A 16,563-nucleotide genomic window follows, 5' to 3' on the forward strand; every position below is an offset into this window, starting at 1 on the left:
TGTCAACTACATGAAAGTAACTGAAGTTTTTCAATAATAGAAATAGATCTGAGGGAGGCTGAGCCAACAATAAATATTGTAAGAAATTTGTAATTAATACTATATGCATTACTATGGTTTCTTGAAGCTCTACTTTTTGAGGCCAGCAAATATGAAATTCCTGCCGAGGGTTTAATGTAATGCTGCCAGTATATTCAGGAAAAGCAGCATAAAGATTTTAGTTACATTTGCCAATTCGGTCTATATGTGTCAAATCGGTGCACGACCTTCAATTTCTGGGGTTAGTCATGCAAAAAGTAGCGCTTACCTTTCTCCAAGCTATCAGAGCTATGAAGGAGATCCCAACAACGAACAGCCATCAAGAAATTCTGAGAAAGTACAGAGGATGAGTTACTGCTTGTAGAAGAGGAGGCAGTAGATGGCAACTGGGGGACTGAAGCAGATCCAATGGGTGCTGCCGAAGGCATACCAGATCCATCTTGCGTAGAACTTTTGAGGATATGGTGTCCAACCGTTATTAGAGGGCCGCCACTTTCATCCTCAGTTCGACGGCGTTTTAATTTGGGCTCAGCGGAAGAAGATGTTACCTCCTCTGGGGCACAGAAGGCCTCCACCAAGACCAGGGTTGTGTCACCACCCGCAGCGCTCATTCCAGCCCCTAGAAAAATTTACATTCTATGAGTCTGTGCACGCAAATGAGTTCTGGGAAATGGTTTGGCGAGGGCTTCCTCAGGTGATATAAATGGCTGTCATACTCACATTAGCATTTATTAATATATTGAACACTTACATAGATAAGCAGTAGTAGTAGTAGTAGTATTTTAGGGGAGGCGACCGACTGCTGAGGCCATTTGCACCATAGGGGATGAACAGGAAAGGATGAAGAGTGGAGGGAAACCCAGCGTCGGCATTAGCCTACTCTTTACGAAAGGCACCAAGGGCTCCGTAGCTTAACGTCCCATCCGACGGACGGCGTACTCACTCAAAGTGCCCTCCACAAAGCACCTCTAGTAAGGATCGAGATAACTCTGAAAAATATTCTACACCGCTGGGATTTGGGGCTTCTGGGTGGGAAGCCAGTACGATAGCCACCACACCAATCCTGAACCCCACATAGATAAGTGTTCAATATATATATATTTTTTTTAAGGTAATCTACCGGTTAAGGTAGGTTTTTGGATGGGCACAACTACCAAACTATTTTATTACTCCTAACAAAACACAAAATCCATCATCCTACTCTATATCAGGTCCCTCTTCATCTCTGAGTACTTTCTTCCTCCCTTCATCCCGTCCAACATCCCTATTCTGTTCCTTCCCTTTCCTCTTTTGCCCAACATTCTACCCTCTATCACAGTCTTCAACATCTCACTGCCGGTCAACACCCCCTTCATCCACTTTTCCTGCCTCCATAGGATTGCTCCCAACAAACCCCTCTCTTCGCCCACCATACCAAGTACTTCCTCATTTGTTTTCTTCTCTGTCCATTTCACCTTCTCCATTCTTCTCCACACCCACATTTCAAAAGCCTCCAATCTACGTCTATCCTCCTGCTTCAATGACCACGTTTCCGCACCGTACATAGCTACGCTCCATATCAAAGTTTTTACGAGTCTTTTCTCAATATCCTTACTCAAAGTCCCCGTCATCAACTCCCTCCTCCTTGTGAAAGCCTCTTTGCCTAGCGCAATTCTGCTCCTTACGTCCCAACTACTTTGACCGTGTTGGTCCAAAACACTACCGAGATACATAAACTGTTCTACCTGTTGTAGTTTTTGCCCTCCTATTTTAATGTTTAGCTTAGCCTTTTTTTCTAGAAAATCGCATAACCTACATTTTATTAATATTCATTCTCATCCAATACCTGTCGCACTGAATTTCCAATTCACTCAGCTATGCTTGCAACCCCTTGGCTGACTGACAAACTAAAGCTTGGTCATCAGCAAACCTAACTGATTTTACGAATTCCCCGCCCACTTTCATTCCTACCTCGAGTTCTTCCCATGCCTCTTTGATCATTTCCTCTGCATACAGGTTGAACAGCAACGGTGATAATGGGCAACCCTGCCTTACACCCCTTCCTAATACTGCCCATCCTGACTCCCCGTTTCCCACCCGCACCTGAGCAGTCTGAGACATGTACAGGTTGCGGATTAGCCTCCTTTCCCTCCAATCTATTCCTATTTTCTGTAATATACTCATTAGTTTTTCCCAATTCACTCTATCAAACGCTTTTTCGAAATCTACGAAACAGGCAAATACCTCCTGGTTGTGTTCTATATTCCTCTCGATTAATAATCTCATTACTGCAATGGCATCACGCGTACCTCTCCCCTTCCTAAACCCAAACTGATCATCCCCTAAGTAATCATTTGCCCTACTCTCTATCCTTTTGTTTATGATCCTGAGAACAACTTTAGCTGCGTGGGATATCAAACTAATTGTCCTATAGTCCTCACATGACGTGGCCTTTACCTTTTTTGGAATAGGAACTAAAACTGATCTCACGAAGTCTTCCGGCCAGATTCCCTCCTCATAAATACTGCGGATCAGCTCATATAGCCTCTTCCTCCCACATTTTCCTAAGCATTTTAAAAGTTCCACGGGAATGTTATCTACCCCCACAGCCTTATTTAGTTTCATCTCCCTTAATGCCCTTTCTATCTCATTGTCTAGTATGCCTGGACCTAAGCTGTCCTCCTCTACGTCATTTTCTTTTTCAATGTCTAACTTTGTTGGTCTGAGTTCTTTACCATACAGTTCTTCTATATACCCCTTCCATCTCTCTTGGATCTTTCCTGCGTCAACTATTACCTTACCCGCCTTATCTCTAACTGTTAGCATAGCTCTTCCTTTCTTACTTCCCGATAACGATTTAACTTTGCTGTACAGCGCACCGATTTCACCCTTCCTCTGCAGACTTTCCATATCCTCGCACTGCGTCTTCCACCATGCGTCTTTTGCCTTATTTGTTGCCCGCCTCAATTTATTGTTCAATTCTTTGTACTTCATTTTGCCTAATTCTGTATTTATATTCTTCCATTTTCGCCGCTCATCCATCTTTGTAATCATGTCATCCGTGATTCATGGTTTCCTAGTTCTTTTAGTGTTAATGGTTCCAATAGTGTCTTTTGCGGCTTTAGACAACCCTTCCTTGATCATTTCCCATTTTTGTTCGATAGTACTAAGCCCTTTACCATCCTCCATGATTTTCTCTACCACCTGTTTGTATTCCTTCCTTTTCAACCCATTTAATGCTTCTACATTCCATTTTCTAACTCGCCGCCCCTGCCTTATCTTTTTGAAACGTACGCTACATTTCATAACAACTAAATTGTGGTCTGAGTTCGCATCCGCTCCCGGGAAGCTGTGCGAATTTATCACACTGTTCCTAAACCTGTGTCTAACCAGGATATAATCTAGCTGATATCTTCCTGAGTCACCTGGCATTTTCCATGTATACCTGCGTCTTTTGTGGTGTCTAAACCAAGTGATGGTGATGACTAACCCCTGTCTCCTGCAGAACTCAACTGCTTTCTCCCCGCGGTCATTCCTTGTGCCTAAACTGTAGTCCCCCACCTCATCACGATCTCTTCCTTCACCTACCGTCGCATTCCAATCCCCCATCACTATCAAATGTTTTCCTGCAGGAACACACGCGATCATGTCCTCTAACTGATCGTATATCTTATCGACCTCTTCTTCCTTATGGTTGCTCGGTGGCATGTATACCTGAATAATAACTAAGTTCGTCGGTTCTGCTTTTATCTTCACTAGTAGTATTCTATCCGTTACCTGCTCTATGTTTACTACGCTTCTTCCTACCTCTTCATTTAATACTATGGCAACCCCTCGTTGGCTCTCGTCCCCACCGCTGTATATTATTCTATACTTATCACTCCAGTAATCCCCGCTATCTTTCCATCTCACCTCGCATAGACCTAAAATATCTATATTTCCCCTTTCCATCTCTCGCTTAATATTCTCCAATTTCCCTGTCCTCATCATTGTCCTAACATTCCACGTTCCTATTCTAACTAATTTGGTCTTCCTCTCCTGCATCTTCTGTCCTGCTGCTGCTGGTTTTCCCTTGCAAGGGTTTCGTGGGATGACGACCGCGGAAGCCTTGCCTCCCCCGCTGCCGGGCACGACACACGGCCGATTGGGCCGAGCCCCGTGGTTGCCAGGACTCAAAATATCTCTATTGTCCATCATATTTTTCTTGGGAATGATAATTGAGGTGGTTTCCCGTTGCCTTTCTCAATAGTGTTTTTAACGTGACACCATCTCTTACTGGCCGCCCCACTGGGGTCAGACGCCATTGCAGCCGCCTCACTGAGGAACAGATGCTGCGTGGACTACCTTTTGTCTGGCTCCTAACCTTCGACCTATCTGGCATGGGTGACCCTACGAGGAGCAATTTTTATTACTCCCGCCAGCACAGCTCTAGGGGTCATCGGAACACACAAGCCCTTCCACCACATCAAGGTTGTAGTCCGGGGAGGGGGAAATGTTCAATATATTAATAATTTCTATTTCAAATAAAAGACTTTTCATAACTTACTGCCTTAACATTCAAACATTAAATCACAGCATGCTAATGCTATAGAATATAAAAGAATGCATATTTCTACTTAATAATATTTGCCATTTCGATAAATGATATACCAAGTCCTGATCCACAAACGTTACAACAATTGATGACTCAAAAGCATGCACAGAGTATGCTAACAAATCTATGCGCATATATCATGTAATTAATATTTTAGAGTTTAAATGCACGTCATACATCATATACAAGGTGTGTTCGTAAAAGAACAGAAATTTTGTTATTTCGCACACAAGTTCTTACCAGAAGGTCAAACGATCAAAAAAGAGTACATACTACTTACAAGTTCAACATTGTTTACGTGAAGCAATAAAAAATAACTCCCATATTTGCAGCAAAACAACTAACCGCTGTTGCACCACGATGATGCTTCTCCGCTTCACTAAATTGCTTGTGAATTTGTGGCCAAAAACAACACTGAAATGATTTCCCAGCCTCAATATTCACCAGACATGGCCCCGGGTGATTAAGATTTAATAAAGAGATGTCTGTTGTCTCTGTCCAATCATAGATGAGATTAAAAACGCATCGCTGAGAGAGAGAGAGAGCCAAAGTTTTACCAAATGTCAAGTTCCAGAAGTGTTCTGAGGATTGGAATAATGGTAATATTATATCTAATGGGGACTACTTTGAAGGGAATAACATTAATGTAGATGAATAAATAAAATTATTTCTTAAATACTCAAATTCCCATTATTTATCGAACACACCTCGTACAACATATGTTATACCTACACACTACTCCAGAAGCCATCACTAGGACATGTGGCAGGGGGTGTTAGATCTCCAGCCATAGTATATGTCCTCCCAAGTACTTTCACAAGCACATTGCACCCCATCGTAAGAGTGCATGGAAGGGGAATAACTAAACATATAATTTGTGCTACATCCATTACACCAATTTAAATTGCTATACTCGACTGACTACACTTAAAAAAGACAAACAAAGAAAACCATTAAAAAGGATGGGCTCACTTGTAATGCAGTCACTAGTTATCTTAAATAGATTGGTTTCTTTGACTGAGGTATTCTACAAACCATTTCCTTCTTACTTCTTCAATCATTCCAATGATTCTGCTCCCCAAACAAAATTAACTTACACTTCATCTAACTTTTGGTTGATTGGCTTAATACATATCCATTTTGCCTTTAGCTTTATAACCACAATGAAAGACTCCTCTGTTATCTATTTAATTTCAGGTGGTACGTATCTCTTCATGCATTACCTTCCAGAAGGTGAAGAGCCTTCACATTACTTTACCCCTCTGCACATAGAAGCTCAAGGCATTCCCTTATATTGTTATTATAAATATTGTTTTCTCTTTAAAAGTCATAGGCAAATCGACAAGGGTTCACAAACTTACGAAGCTCCCTAAGCATATTATAATGGTATCTTCACAGCTGAATCCAGTTTTTATTTAAGCTACATGGAGGGCAGAGCTCGTGAACTACTCAACACTTTTTCTCACCGTTATGAAAAATCCCTGTCTTTCAGAATGAGAAATACTCTATTTAGGTAAGCATTATCAAATGCTTTTTGCACATCAACAATTGCAAAAAATGCCTGCTGGTCCTTTTCTATATTCTTCCCCTTTGGTAGCCTAAAAGACACAATAACTTCTCTTGTACCCTTCCGGGTCCTAAATTCAAACTGCTCTTTACCGAAGAACTGCTTCAAATTCAGATGACTGCTTTCCCTTTGATGCCTATGTCATCAGGTTCATGATTAGAGAGAGTGCAGATTTATTTGCCCTATTTTTCAAAAGAGGGACATTCATGTTCTTCAGTGAGCCCATTACTATTCCTTCAATGCAGCAATGCCTATGAGCATGGGTCATTTGCACAGCCTCATAACAGCCTTCTCTCCAGACTCTATTCACAAAGCAAAAAGAAAACCATCAACCCCAGAAGCCTGGCATATGCACGGATACCCAACCACTGCATCCCATTTCAATCTCAAAATATTACCTCCACTCGTCATCTTCAATTACTTTTGTGCTAAGGCCACTTCCATAATTAAGATGCCACACAAAAAATATGTACGACACAGTTTAATACGTCACTCTTAATCAGAGATTAAAATGAACAAAAAAGCAACAATATCTTCTTCTCTCATTTCTCAATTTACTAGCTACTTTCCTCTCCTGACAATGAACAAATGCTCTTTCTGTTAAAGACTCCCCAAACTTTATGGCCAACATTTTGCCAATTAAAAGGGATCTTAAATTTGCAAAAAATGTGATATTAGAAACATTAATAAGTATCCAAATACAACACACATTGATGGTTTCTGGAGTGAATTTATGGAATCGATTCATATTGCAAATGAAAAAATAGTAACTTTGTGATACCTCACCCTCACGGTCACCTGAAGATGACATTGAATGTCGAAACCCGGGTCATATCGCAATAAAATTTCAGTAGAATCACAAAGTAACTATTTTTTTCATTTACAACACAAATGCTAAATTTTGTCAATAACTTTAAATGATGCAATTATTGCTAACAGTGCATTTAATGGTTCATTTGGTCACCTGTATAAAATATAAGATATTTGTATGGCAATGTTAAAGCTAAGCAGGCATATTTTCATTCCCTAAGGATCACCCTGTTACAAGACAGAAGCGTAAACTTGAATTTAACAACAACCAGGAGGTAGATGCAGAATTTACATGCGGATGTTTCTCATATCTAAGGCTCCAATTCAAATTACTATGATGATGCTGCACTGATTTTGATACAGCATACTTAATAGAGATTGTACCTTAAACAATTTAAGAAGCCTAATTTACCATGGTTGTGATGATATGGCTGCACATTGGCTCGATCCACCATGAAGACATATTCATACAGACAATGGAGAAAAAAGGTGGTGGTACAGTATAGAAGCTGCTTATGATTGGCACTATCCTCATTACCAAGGGGCCGCCAACGGAAAAAATTGTATAGGTTCTGCCAATAGTTTTCTTTGTTCCTGTTTTCATGAGTAAATGAAAAAAAAAACATAAGTATACACACATGCATGTACATTAAATAATTACCTTCCAAAAAAACTTAATAATCATCAATACATTGTAACTAACTCATGCAGACAACAACATGAGTAATCATTAAAATTATTCTTAATGCTTTCAAAAATTCAAATGACACGGTAGTCCATTGGATAGGGGGAACTGGGCTACTGACTGAACGTTCGACTCAAGAGTGTGGCTAGTAGCTGAGGAGGCATTGGTGTGCATCCTCAGCTACACTCTGGCCGTGAGAATCTTTGCGACTCCCAGATTTCACTGTAAAAACATGGGTGGCAGAGGGACTAAGAAATTTGATGCTCCCCCTTAGCCTGATAGATAGATAGATAGTGGTCTTTATTTGGGCGAAATAGAGACCAAATGGTCCCTTCTTCCATTTAACCCAGAGCCTGATGAGTGAATTTCAAAGGCCTTTGGCCTTAGTAATTATTATTATTATTTGGGATACATTGCTGTTAGGCGATAAGCCGGGTGGCAATGACATGATATAACAAACAGTAGTCATTCTTAAAACATATCACAGTGTCATTAAATAGTCGTATAGTAGACTTACAAAATAAAAAAATGAGAAAAAACAATATTAGGTGAGCTCCAAGCGCACACATCAAACCAACCCTTGGATGGAATACTAATTTATTTAATTCAATGCTTAACGCACCTCATCATGGATTGGAAGCAATTGCTTTGTAAATCCAGACAAATAACTTTTTATTAAGGACATGACCTAGGTTTTGATATTGGGTGCCATCATCAAGCAGTTTCTCGAGAAGACACCATTCCATTAATATGTACACCTCCAGGATGGCGGGCAAGGTGCACTGGTGGGGGGTAAGGGAGGGGAGGGGGGACAAGGGGGAGGTGGTTGGCTGGAGACCAGCAGCCTGCAGTGCCAACTGCTTCAAACAACCATTTCTATGGGCTGGGGATGCCCCCTAGGGAGCACTCGACATGAAAGAGGGGTCGTAGGGAGGAGTGCCCTGGAGTAAACAAATTCATTTACAATTTTGCCATTGCAACAGACACTTTTTAAAGGCATACAATCTATGTTCTTAACTTTCAACAAGGAGTATCTCCGGTTTCAAGTCTCTTTTGGGACCACAAGACAATGTTTGGCAGAGGGATGCCATGTCCTTCTTCCGTACTCCTTGACCCTTTCTATGAATTTCCATCCCATTTGCCCAATACATTTTGCCAAGTACCAGAGAGCACTTTAATTGCACACTCTGACTTTTTTTAGTGCCAAAAATTCTGTCCAAAGCATGTGAAATTAGGAACTTTAAGTTTCATTTATTGAAAAATACAAAGTGATCCCTTTCAACCCAATGTGTTGAGCAAATTTCATTTAATTTCATTTCAGGCAACAAATTTATCAACACAGAAGTTCTTAAAATTTGCTTATTCTCCTAAATAAAAATGTTATTTTCAAAAATTATTTGGACAAAAGATTTATAGAGCAGAAACTTAATCCCATGAAAGTCCAGTCTTGAGAAGGGTCATTTCCTAGCCTAATGGGTACCCGAATATTATTATGTGGTAACAAGTTAGTACAAGTCACAATGCAAATTTTAACAAACACAAGTGGAGAAACAGCGGATTTTATTTTTCCAAAACACTACTTCTCCTCTCCGAGATGATTTTCCTTAAGTGACTGATGGATATGATCTTTATGAGAGATGAACTTTTGCAATAAGTCATTACAAATTTAACTCCATACTTTTTATATCTAGGCACTAAGTAAACGTAAACCAAATATTATTTTTATTTATCATATTTCATCGTTGTGCAAATAACCTCAAAAGGTTTCAATTTTTTATCTTAATACAAAATTTTAAGAATGAAAACATATTCATTTTATTTTATATTTAGTTCTTCTAATGCAAGTTCAACAACATTGCTGAAATAAACAATTCTTTAATTTTCAAGAGAGTACTTAGACAGCTGTGAACTTATAATGAAAGAGCCTAAAATTCCACTGTCTAATTATCTTTAATACATAACTCACATGGTTGAGGAGAATAATCCACTAAGATCCCATCCCAACTTTATTCCAGTAACTTCTTGGATAAGAAACAAATGTCTCCAGGGATCATCGATTTGGCTTTCAAATTCAGGCAAATCCTAAGTCACAAAAAAAACTGATTAAATAGTTGTGACACATCAATACATACAACAATACCATAAAAATCCTTTTTTTTGTAGAGTTAGAAATATCTCACAATTTCTAACTGTACAAAACATTATTACAAAATTAAAAAACCATTAATAGTCTATGGCATATTTGTACCTGAATAGACTTTTTTGGAGACATCAAGTAACACAGATAGAATTCAATGGATTTCTGAAGAAGGCGAAATAACTGCTTCACTGGAAGTTCAACAGAGCTGGACCCAAGCAATGGGAGCAAATCACATACTGTAATTTTGAAGATAATATATAAGTAATATTTTCAGCTAAAATGCATCCACATAAGATGATTACTAAAGAGGATAAATACTAACCAAGAAGTTTCCTGTAACAGTTGACAGAATTCTGATAGTGGCTATGTTTCTCTGCTGTCATTAAAGTATCCACAAGTTTGGGCTAAGAAAAAAGATATTCATATGATGATTGGGGTATTAAATAACATAATATCCTATTTTAAATAACCAAAATGCAAAACTCAATACATCACAGTATTGAGGAATAGGCATAATCCCACAAAAATGAGATGATACACAGACAGCATCCTCAAGAAAGACAAATTTTAGAAAAAGCCTCTTCCCAAATCCACCACACAGAAACACACATGAATTCCTTCTAAGCTCTCCCCAAACAAAGGCCTTCCCAACATTTTAAAGCAACAAAACAGGTCAATTTCACTCTCCAACAAACTTGAAGAATCTCTTCCCCACACAAAAGATGAAACCAACTTCCACACAACAAATTTGGAATTCACCCCACACCTACACGGTAGAGATCAGACAAAAAAAAGCACAAACTCAACTAACAAGTGACATTTAGATGTATCTTACCCCATGTTGAGCCACCGTCTGCGGAAACCTGCGTAGGAGAAGCAAAAGCAGACGACAGTGCTCCATGTTATCCTCACTTCGATCAGCAGACACCAAAAGCAACTGGTGCTGAATATCTGAAATGATAAATGTTTAGAGTCAACTTAAAATAACTATTACAAACTGGAAGGTTTTCATGATACTCTGCAACATACATAGTTTAAAAAATAATTGATCGTAACACGGCAACTTATAAAGACAACTCTCAAGTTTGATAAGGGAAAAATGAATAATTTGCAGAGGAGTAAAAACAAACAGAAAGAGCTAAAGTTGTCCATTGTAACGAGTACGGTATGGATAAATACATTTATATGCCTGCTTTCAGCAAGGCTTGGAGCCAAAACATGATATCTGTCAAACATTAGAATAGATTTGAGCCCAAAGGCAATGGTTATGAAAGGTGAATAATTGCCTGTAGCAAGCAGAGAGTCATTACAAAACTGGAATCTATTTCAAAAAGCCATGGATATTCAAAATATCTTTCAGTTAAAGTAATTTTTGTAATTAAAATATTTCTCTTAAATTACTCCTCAAGAGAATTAATTGGAAAATAATATCAAATCAATCAAAAAAATGATACAAAGAGACAAGGGAAACCAAGAACCAGACAAAAAATTGGGTCAAGTTGTCCTTTGGTGCCAAGAATTGTGGAAGGATGGGCCATGATGATGATTGACTATAATTTTGAGCAGTTTTACATAGAAGTCCTGGGAGGATGATGAGAATGTCTACAATGTAAAATAATAAATCTCATATATAATAATAAAACCATTATAGAAATGTTTCATATTGCTAATAGGAAACCTTGTTTTCCTGTAAAATATTTCCAAGAGCCAAGGTTTAAAAATTATGTTCAAACAGGGATGATTCTTCATGGATAAAAGTTTTGGACACAATTGTCCATAAATAAGAGGGTAAAGTGAAAAGTTCTTGGCCTGACAATGAAAGACCGTGGTTTTCAGTTTAAAAATGATTTTATTTTTCAACATACTCTCCCTCGACTTCAGCATACTTGGTCCAGTGTTTCTCAAACATCAGTTTTCCTTCCCACAAGTGGGAGTCCGGAAGGCTGTGAAAATACCCATCTCAACTTCTTCATTAGAGGCGAAGAGCTTCCCACAGGCAAATTGCTTCAAGCTTGGGAACAAATGGAAGGCGGAGGGTGGTAAATCAGGTTCATAGGGGGATGGTCAAGCAAATCGCACCCCAAATCCCGTAGTTTTCCCGTCGCCAATCCACCTTGGCGAGCAGGCGCGTTGTCCTTGTGAAAGATGATTTTTTTCTTCTTCAAGCCAGGCCTCTTCTTGCGAATATGGGTATCCAGCTGGTCAAGAAGGTGGAGTAATATTCGCCTGTCATTGTTCTGCCTTTTTCAAGGTAATCAATTAACGGGATCCCTTTTGCATCCCAAAACACACTGGCCATGACCTTTCTGGCACATGCGATTGACTTTGCTTTCTTTGGCGCTGAACCACCGGCTTCACCCATTGCTTCCACTGCTGTTTTGTTTATGGCGTGTATTGGTGGACCCATGTCTCATCCATGTTGACAAATCACTGCACAAAAATTGGCCAGTCCCCTCTTGAATAGGCCCAAACATTGTAGGCGCATTTTCTTCTGATCGGCATTCAGAAAATGCGGCACCCACCTTGCGCCGAGCGTTCACATCCCTCATTCTTTGTGCAAGATGTTTTGCGCCCTTTCTTCCGATACATCCCCACGGCCTCAGCCTGTATCTCACTCATCTTCACTCGCCTATCATCCAACACGATGTCGTGCAACTTTACGATGGTTTCAGGTGTGGTTGCAGTTTTCGGCCATTCTTCACGTGGGTCATCTTCGAGGGATGTGCAACCACGGTTAAATTGAGCTGCCCACTTTTTGACGGTGGAAATTGAAGGAGCAGAGTCCCCATAAATATTTTTAAACTTTGGCTGAATTTCCTCAGGGGTTAATCCATCCAAAAGAAAGAATTTCATGACCACACAAAATTCAAGTTTTTCCATTTTAACAAAAAACAAGCATTACGTCTACTGCAACAATATGTGTAAACAACCTACTTGAGGGAACAAGTTGAAACTCATCTTGCAAACTAATGACATACGCACCCAGGCAGAAATCATAAATTTTCACTGATTGGAATGCCATCTGTGCCAGGCCGAGAACTTTTCACCTTACCCTTGCATGCTCCTTTTTAGTATTTATCATCTGAATCTGCATAAACGCTTAAGATTTGTTAGGTCAAGAATGCATCAATGGCCAGATGTAGCCCAGCATTGTGATCCCTTTTAAATGACCTTAAGTAGAATCACAACAGGGAGAGTAAACTGTATACACCTAATCCAATTTAGAACGTACCAGGAACCAGTACAGTAAGGTGCAACCCATACATCATATGCGCTCAAAACCATAAAATATTTAGTGTCCGATGACACCTCAAATCATGCCAATTTGAAAAACAATTGAAGGCCATGCCAAGAAAGTGAACTACTACACATACAGGAGATAACTGGTACCTAAACATATTGGTGGTGGGTTGTGGTATTCCCATAATGGTGGAAACGAAGGCATTCCTCTTCACCAAGAATCGAAAGCCATCCTTCCCGCACCAATTCCCAACAATCACTGCAAATATCACCTATGTGCTGACAATGAACTTATTTATCTCCATTCTAAAGTCATACACCTCGCTGACGCCATTGAAAATATGAACTCTGATCTAGACTCACTCTTCACCTGGAACATCCAGAATGTCCTCAAAATTAATCCTAGCAAGAGTCAGATCATTGGAAATTCTAGGCTCCTCTCATAAATCAACTTGACTTAACTACTATCACTTAAAATCCTGGACTCTTCTATACCCCTTCATGAAACAGAATCTAACCTTGGCTTTATTTCTAACAAAACTCTGATGTGGACCCATTATGTAAATAAAATCTGCAAAACCATATTCTGTTCTCTTCGCTCCCTAAAGAAACTTAAAAGCATTCTCTCTTTCTGTGCAAGCAGCTTATCAACACTCTTACACTTCCGCACTTCAACTACTGCAATACAGTTTACCAAGACTTGTTACATGAACTAACTTCGAAACTACAGCCAAACTAAAATGCCTGTGCACAATTCATCTGTGGTCTCAAGAAGCGAGATCATGTCTCTGAAAGTTATTCTAAACTTAAATGGCTAAAACTTGAGGATAGGCTGAATTTGCATGTACTCTCACTTCTCTCTTATAACAAAAGAATTATCTACCTTAGTACTTTTCTGATAAACTTGTCCTATTAACAGTATGCACAGTTCCAACACCAGGGAAAATAATATCTACTTAATACCTTGAAACGTCACAGGAATTTACAGCAAATCTTTTCATACAAAAGCCTGTAGACTATGGAACACTTTGCCTAAGAATTTCCAGTCCCTCACTTCATTCAAAAAAAGATACACTGAAATGATTCTACATGACGAAAACACTTCTCCATAAATTTTCTCCTATACAGACACATATTATATCAATTCCTCTTTACATAAACCATTACAGACCATTGACTACACCTTGCTTTAAAACATGATATCTTATTTTACTTTATTATGTATGTCTGTATATTCATATGTATTTATTGTACTGTACTCCATCGTATTTTATATGTATTACCATTTGTTTTGTACTGTACCTCACGCTGTAATAAAAACAACATAAACACAGTAATCAACCATAAGGTCGATTTGATGGGTGATGGTAGAGTTCACTCAGCACTAAACCTGACGGCACGTGAAATTCACACATCAGGGTAGGGGGGCCAGTTCCTTCCCCTGTGCCGGGTATGGTTCCCCAGGAAGATCAGGTACCCGAAAAATCACATAGCTTGAGTGGAGCTGCAGGTGTCCAGAGGCTTGCCTGGGAATCGAACCAGGGCCCTCCGGTCAGTGGTCCAACGCTCAACCCCTGGACTACCGCGACCCATCATGTTGCAATATATCTTTATTGTACTTCATTTATTTCATAATTAATATTTTTTTAATATCTCGCAAGAATTTTGCAGATTTTTCACCACCCTTTTATTTGAGGGTGTTCTCCTGCGTGGGGTTTCACAAGGGTCTTCATGTCAGAACTCTGGAGGTTTTTCTCACAAAATTACTTCTTTCGCTTATTTCTTTTTATTTTACGCTTTACATTTTTTCTCATCATTATTTTTGTTATGTACTTGACAAAGGGGTGGAAGAGGGGACCTTGTGGTCTCAATTTCCCCCAAATAAAGACGTTTATCTATCTGTATTGATTCATAGTTATAATACATATTGTCAGCTCTCATTAATTTGACTTTTGATCGAACTCATCTCTGCGAATGAAAAAACAGAAGTTGCTTAACTTTAGAGGGTATTGGCTAAATGTGGGTATGTTTGCAATACTTACTTGAAGGTATGTGTGAAAACATTTGCCTGAGAAAGACAGCCTCGGCATCTCCGCTTTCAGTTCTCAGAGAAGTTGTCACGGCCTGGACTTCTTTCCAGAGTTCCGGTTCATCTTGGAATTTCTGAAAGCTAAGAAGGCTTTCTTGAATAAGAGCCTAATCAATAAATGCTGCACTAGCAATTTCTTAAAACTTACATCGCACTGAAACATTTCGCTGATTCTTTCACACTCTTGGCAGACTTTTCGATGTTGTAAGCTTCAAACTATCAATTTCATGAAATACCTTATTAATGGTAGTATTCTTCATCAAAATGGAAATATGATAGCACTCAAGCAAGACATTGGTCATGAAGTATTGATGATACCAACCTGGACGCCGAAATTGTCGGAAAACAACGTTTTCGCAGTCAACATCCATGCTTTAGCTTCGTAGGGATTACTTTTTAAAGCATTTTTCGCTCTTAGAACTAAATATTCCTCATCGGAAAGCTGCTTAACTTGTACGGGCATTCCTTCCACCGTGAATTCAAAACAACACTACCAATTTGAGTTTCGCTATTCTTTCCAATTATTTTGGTTTTGCCAACAAAAAAAGTCAAATAAATACACTCGAATGTATATTAAATTTAATGCGAGTTATTCTATATAATCTGAACACTTTGGAATTAAAGCATAAATGTTGTTCTAGCATGTCAAAAAATGCATATATTCTCGGTTTAGCAGACAAAATACTATAATTAGTAATTTTACATGAAACACCGCAATGTTAACCAAACTGCTTTGGTAAGAGAGCGAATACGTTTTCAATTGCTACTTCGACGGAATCGGCGCTTGGGAGCATATACGAATGGAGGTGACTGATCACAAGACGTTGATTTTGTCGCATAATCTCGTTGTTCCTAATATCATAGAGTTACTATACAATTTTATCTGTGATTATTTCAGAGTTGCCTTAGAGTGTAAATGAGCAAGCATAACTCCAAAGTAGCAATGCAGTACATGCCTTTGCAACCTCATCAGCTGGAACTGATTTCCTTGGCTGAATTGGCCGGAGTCAATGCTCATCCTCAAGTAATCCGGTTCGTATAAGCCTAGTACCTGTTTTGGCTAAAATTTATAGTTTGAAAACTCGAAGTTTAATGCTAATTCAACTTCAGGATACTCATCGAGCTTCTGGCGATGAATGTGCAACCAGCAGCTGTTTACGCCTTGCTGCGGGAAGTATGCGTGAAGAACCGATCACAGAAAGACTCGAGTTCTAAAAGCTCGCGAGCATCTCGGACAAGTGTGAATTCAGATAAAAGTACCCACAAAAACTAGTGTTATAACCGTGGTTTTGCTGAAGTGTTATTTTGCGAGCTTCTTGTCCCGTCTTAATCGGGTATTAAATGAGAGGAGTGGAATTTGGATGAGAAAGCATTGTGTCAACCATGTACTGAAATAGCATTCTTTTATCGAGGGCCAATT

General features: G+C 39.2%; 1 protein-coding gene and 1 long non-coding RNA gene across 3 annotated transcripts in view; one reads left to right on the plus strand and one right to left on the minus strand.

The window, feature by feature from the left end:
- Positions 1-15,626, minus strand: part of IntS10 (integrator complex subunit 10) — a 54,567-nt gene extending 38,941 nt beyond the window's left edge. For both annotated transcript variants that reach the window (XM_071592033.1, XM_071592034.1), the window contains exons 1-9: positions 15,466-15,626; positions 15,292-15,359; positions 15,097-15,224; positions 10,650-10,765; positions 10,137-10,218; positions 9,923-10,050; positions 9,641-9,756; positions 7,402-7,583; positions 308-658 (exon numbers count right to left, since the gene is read on the minus strand). In XM_071592033.1, coding sequence (XP_071448134.1) covers positions 308-658; positions 7,402-7,583; positions 9,641-9,756; positions 9,923-10,050; positions 10,137-10,218; positions 10,650-10,765; positions 15,097-15,224; positions 15,292-15,359; positions 15,466-15,606 — 1,312 coding nt within the window. In that variant the 5' untranslated portion in view covers positions 15,607-15,626. The remainder of the gene's footprint in view (positions 1-307; positions 659-7,401; positions 7,584-9,640; positions 9,757-9,922; positions 10,051-10,136; positions 10,219-10,649; positions 10,766-15,096; positions 15,225-15,291; positions 15,360-15,465) is intronic.
- Positions 15,627-15,881: 255 nt separating this feature from the next.
- LOC139693857 (uncharacterized) lies at positions 15,882-16,359 on the plus strand. Its single transcript, XR_011702074.1, has 3 exons — positions 15,882-15,949; positions 16,042-16,175; positions 16,254-16,359. It is a non-coding gene; the product is annotated as an uncharacterized lncRNA (long non-coding RNA).
- The last annotated feature ends 204 nt before the right edge of the window (positions 16,360-16,563 follow it).

Source organism: Hetaerina americana, unplaced genomic scaffold (genome assembly GCF_022747635.1).
Source record: "Hetaerina americana unplaced genomic scaffold, ioHetAmer1.1.p SCAF_5, whole genome shotgun sequence".
In the NCBI taxonomy this organism is placed as follows: domain Eukaryota; kingdom Metazoa; phylum Arthropoda; class Insecta; order Odonata; family Calopterygidae; genus Hetaerina; species Hetaerina americana.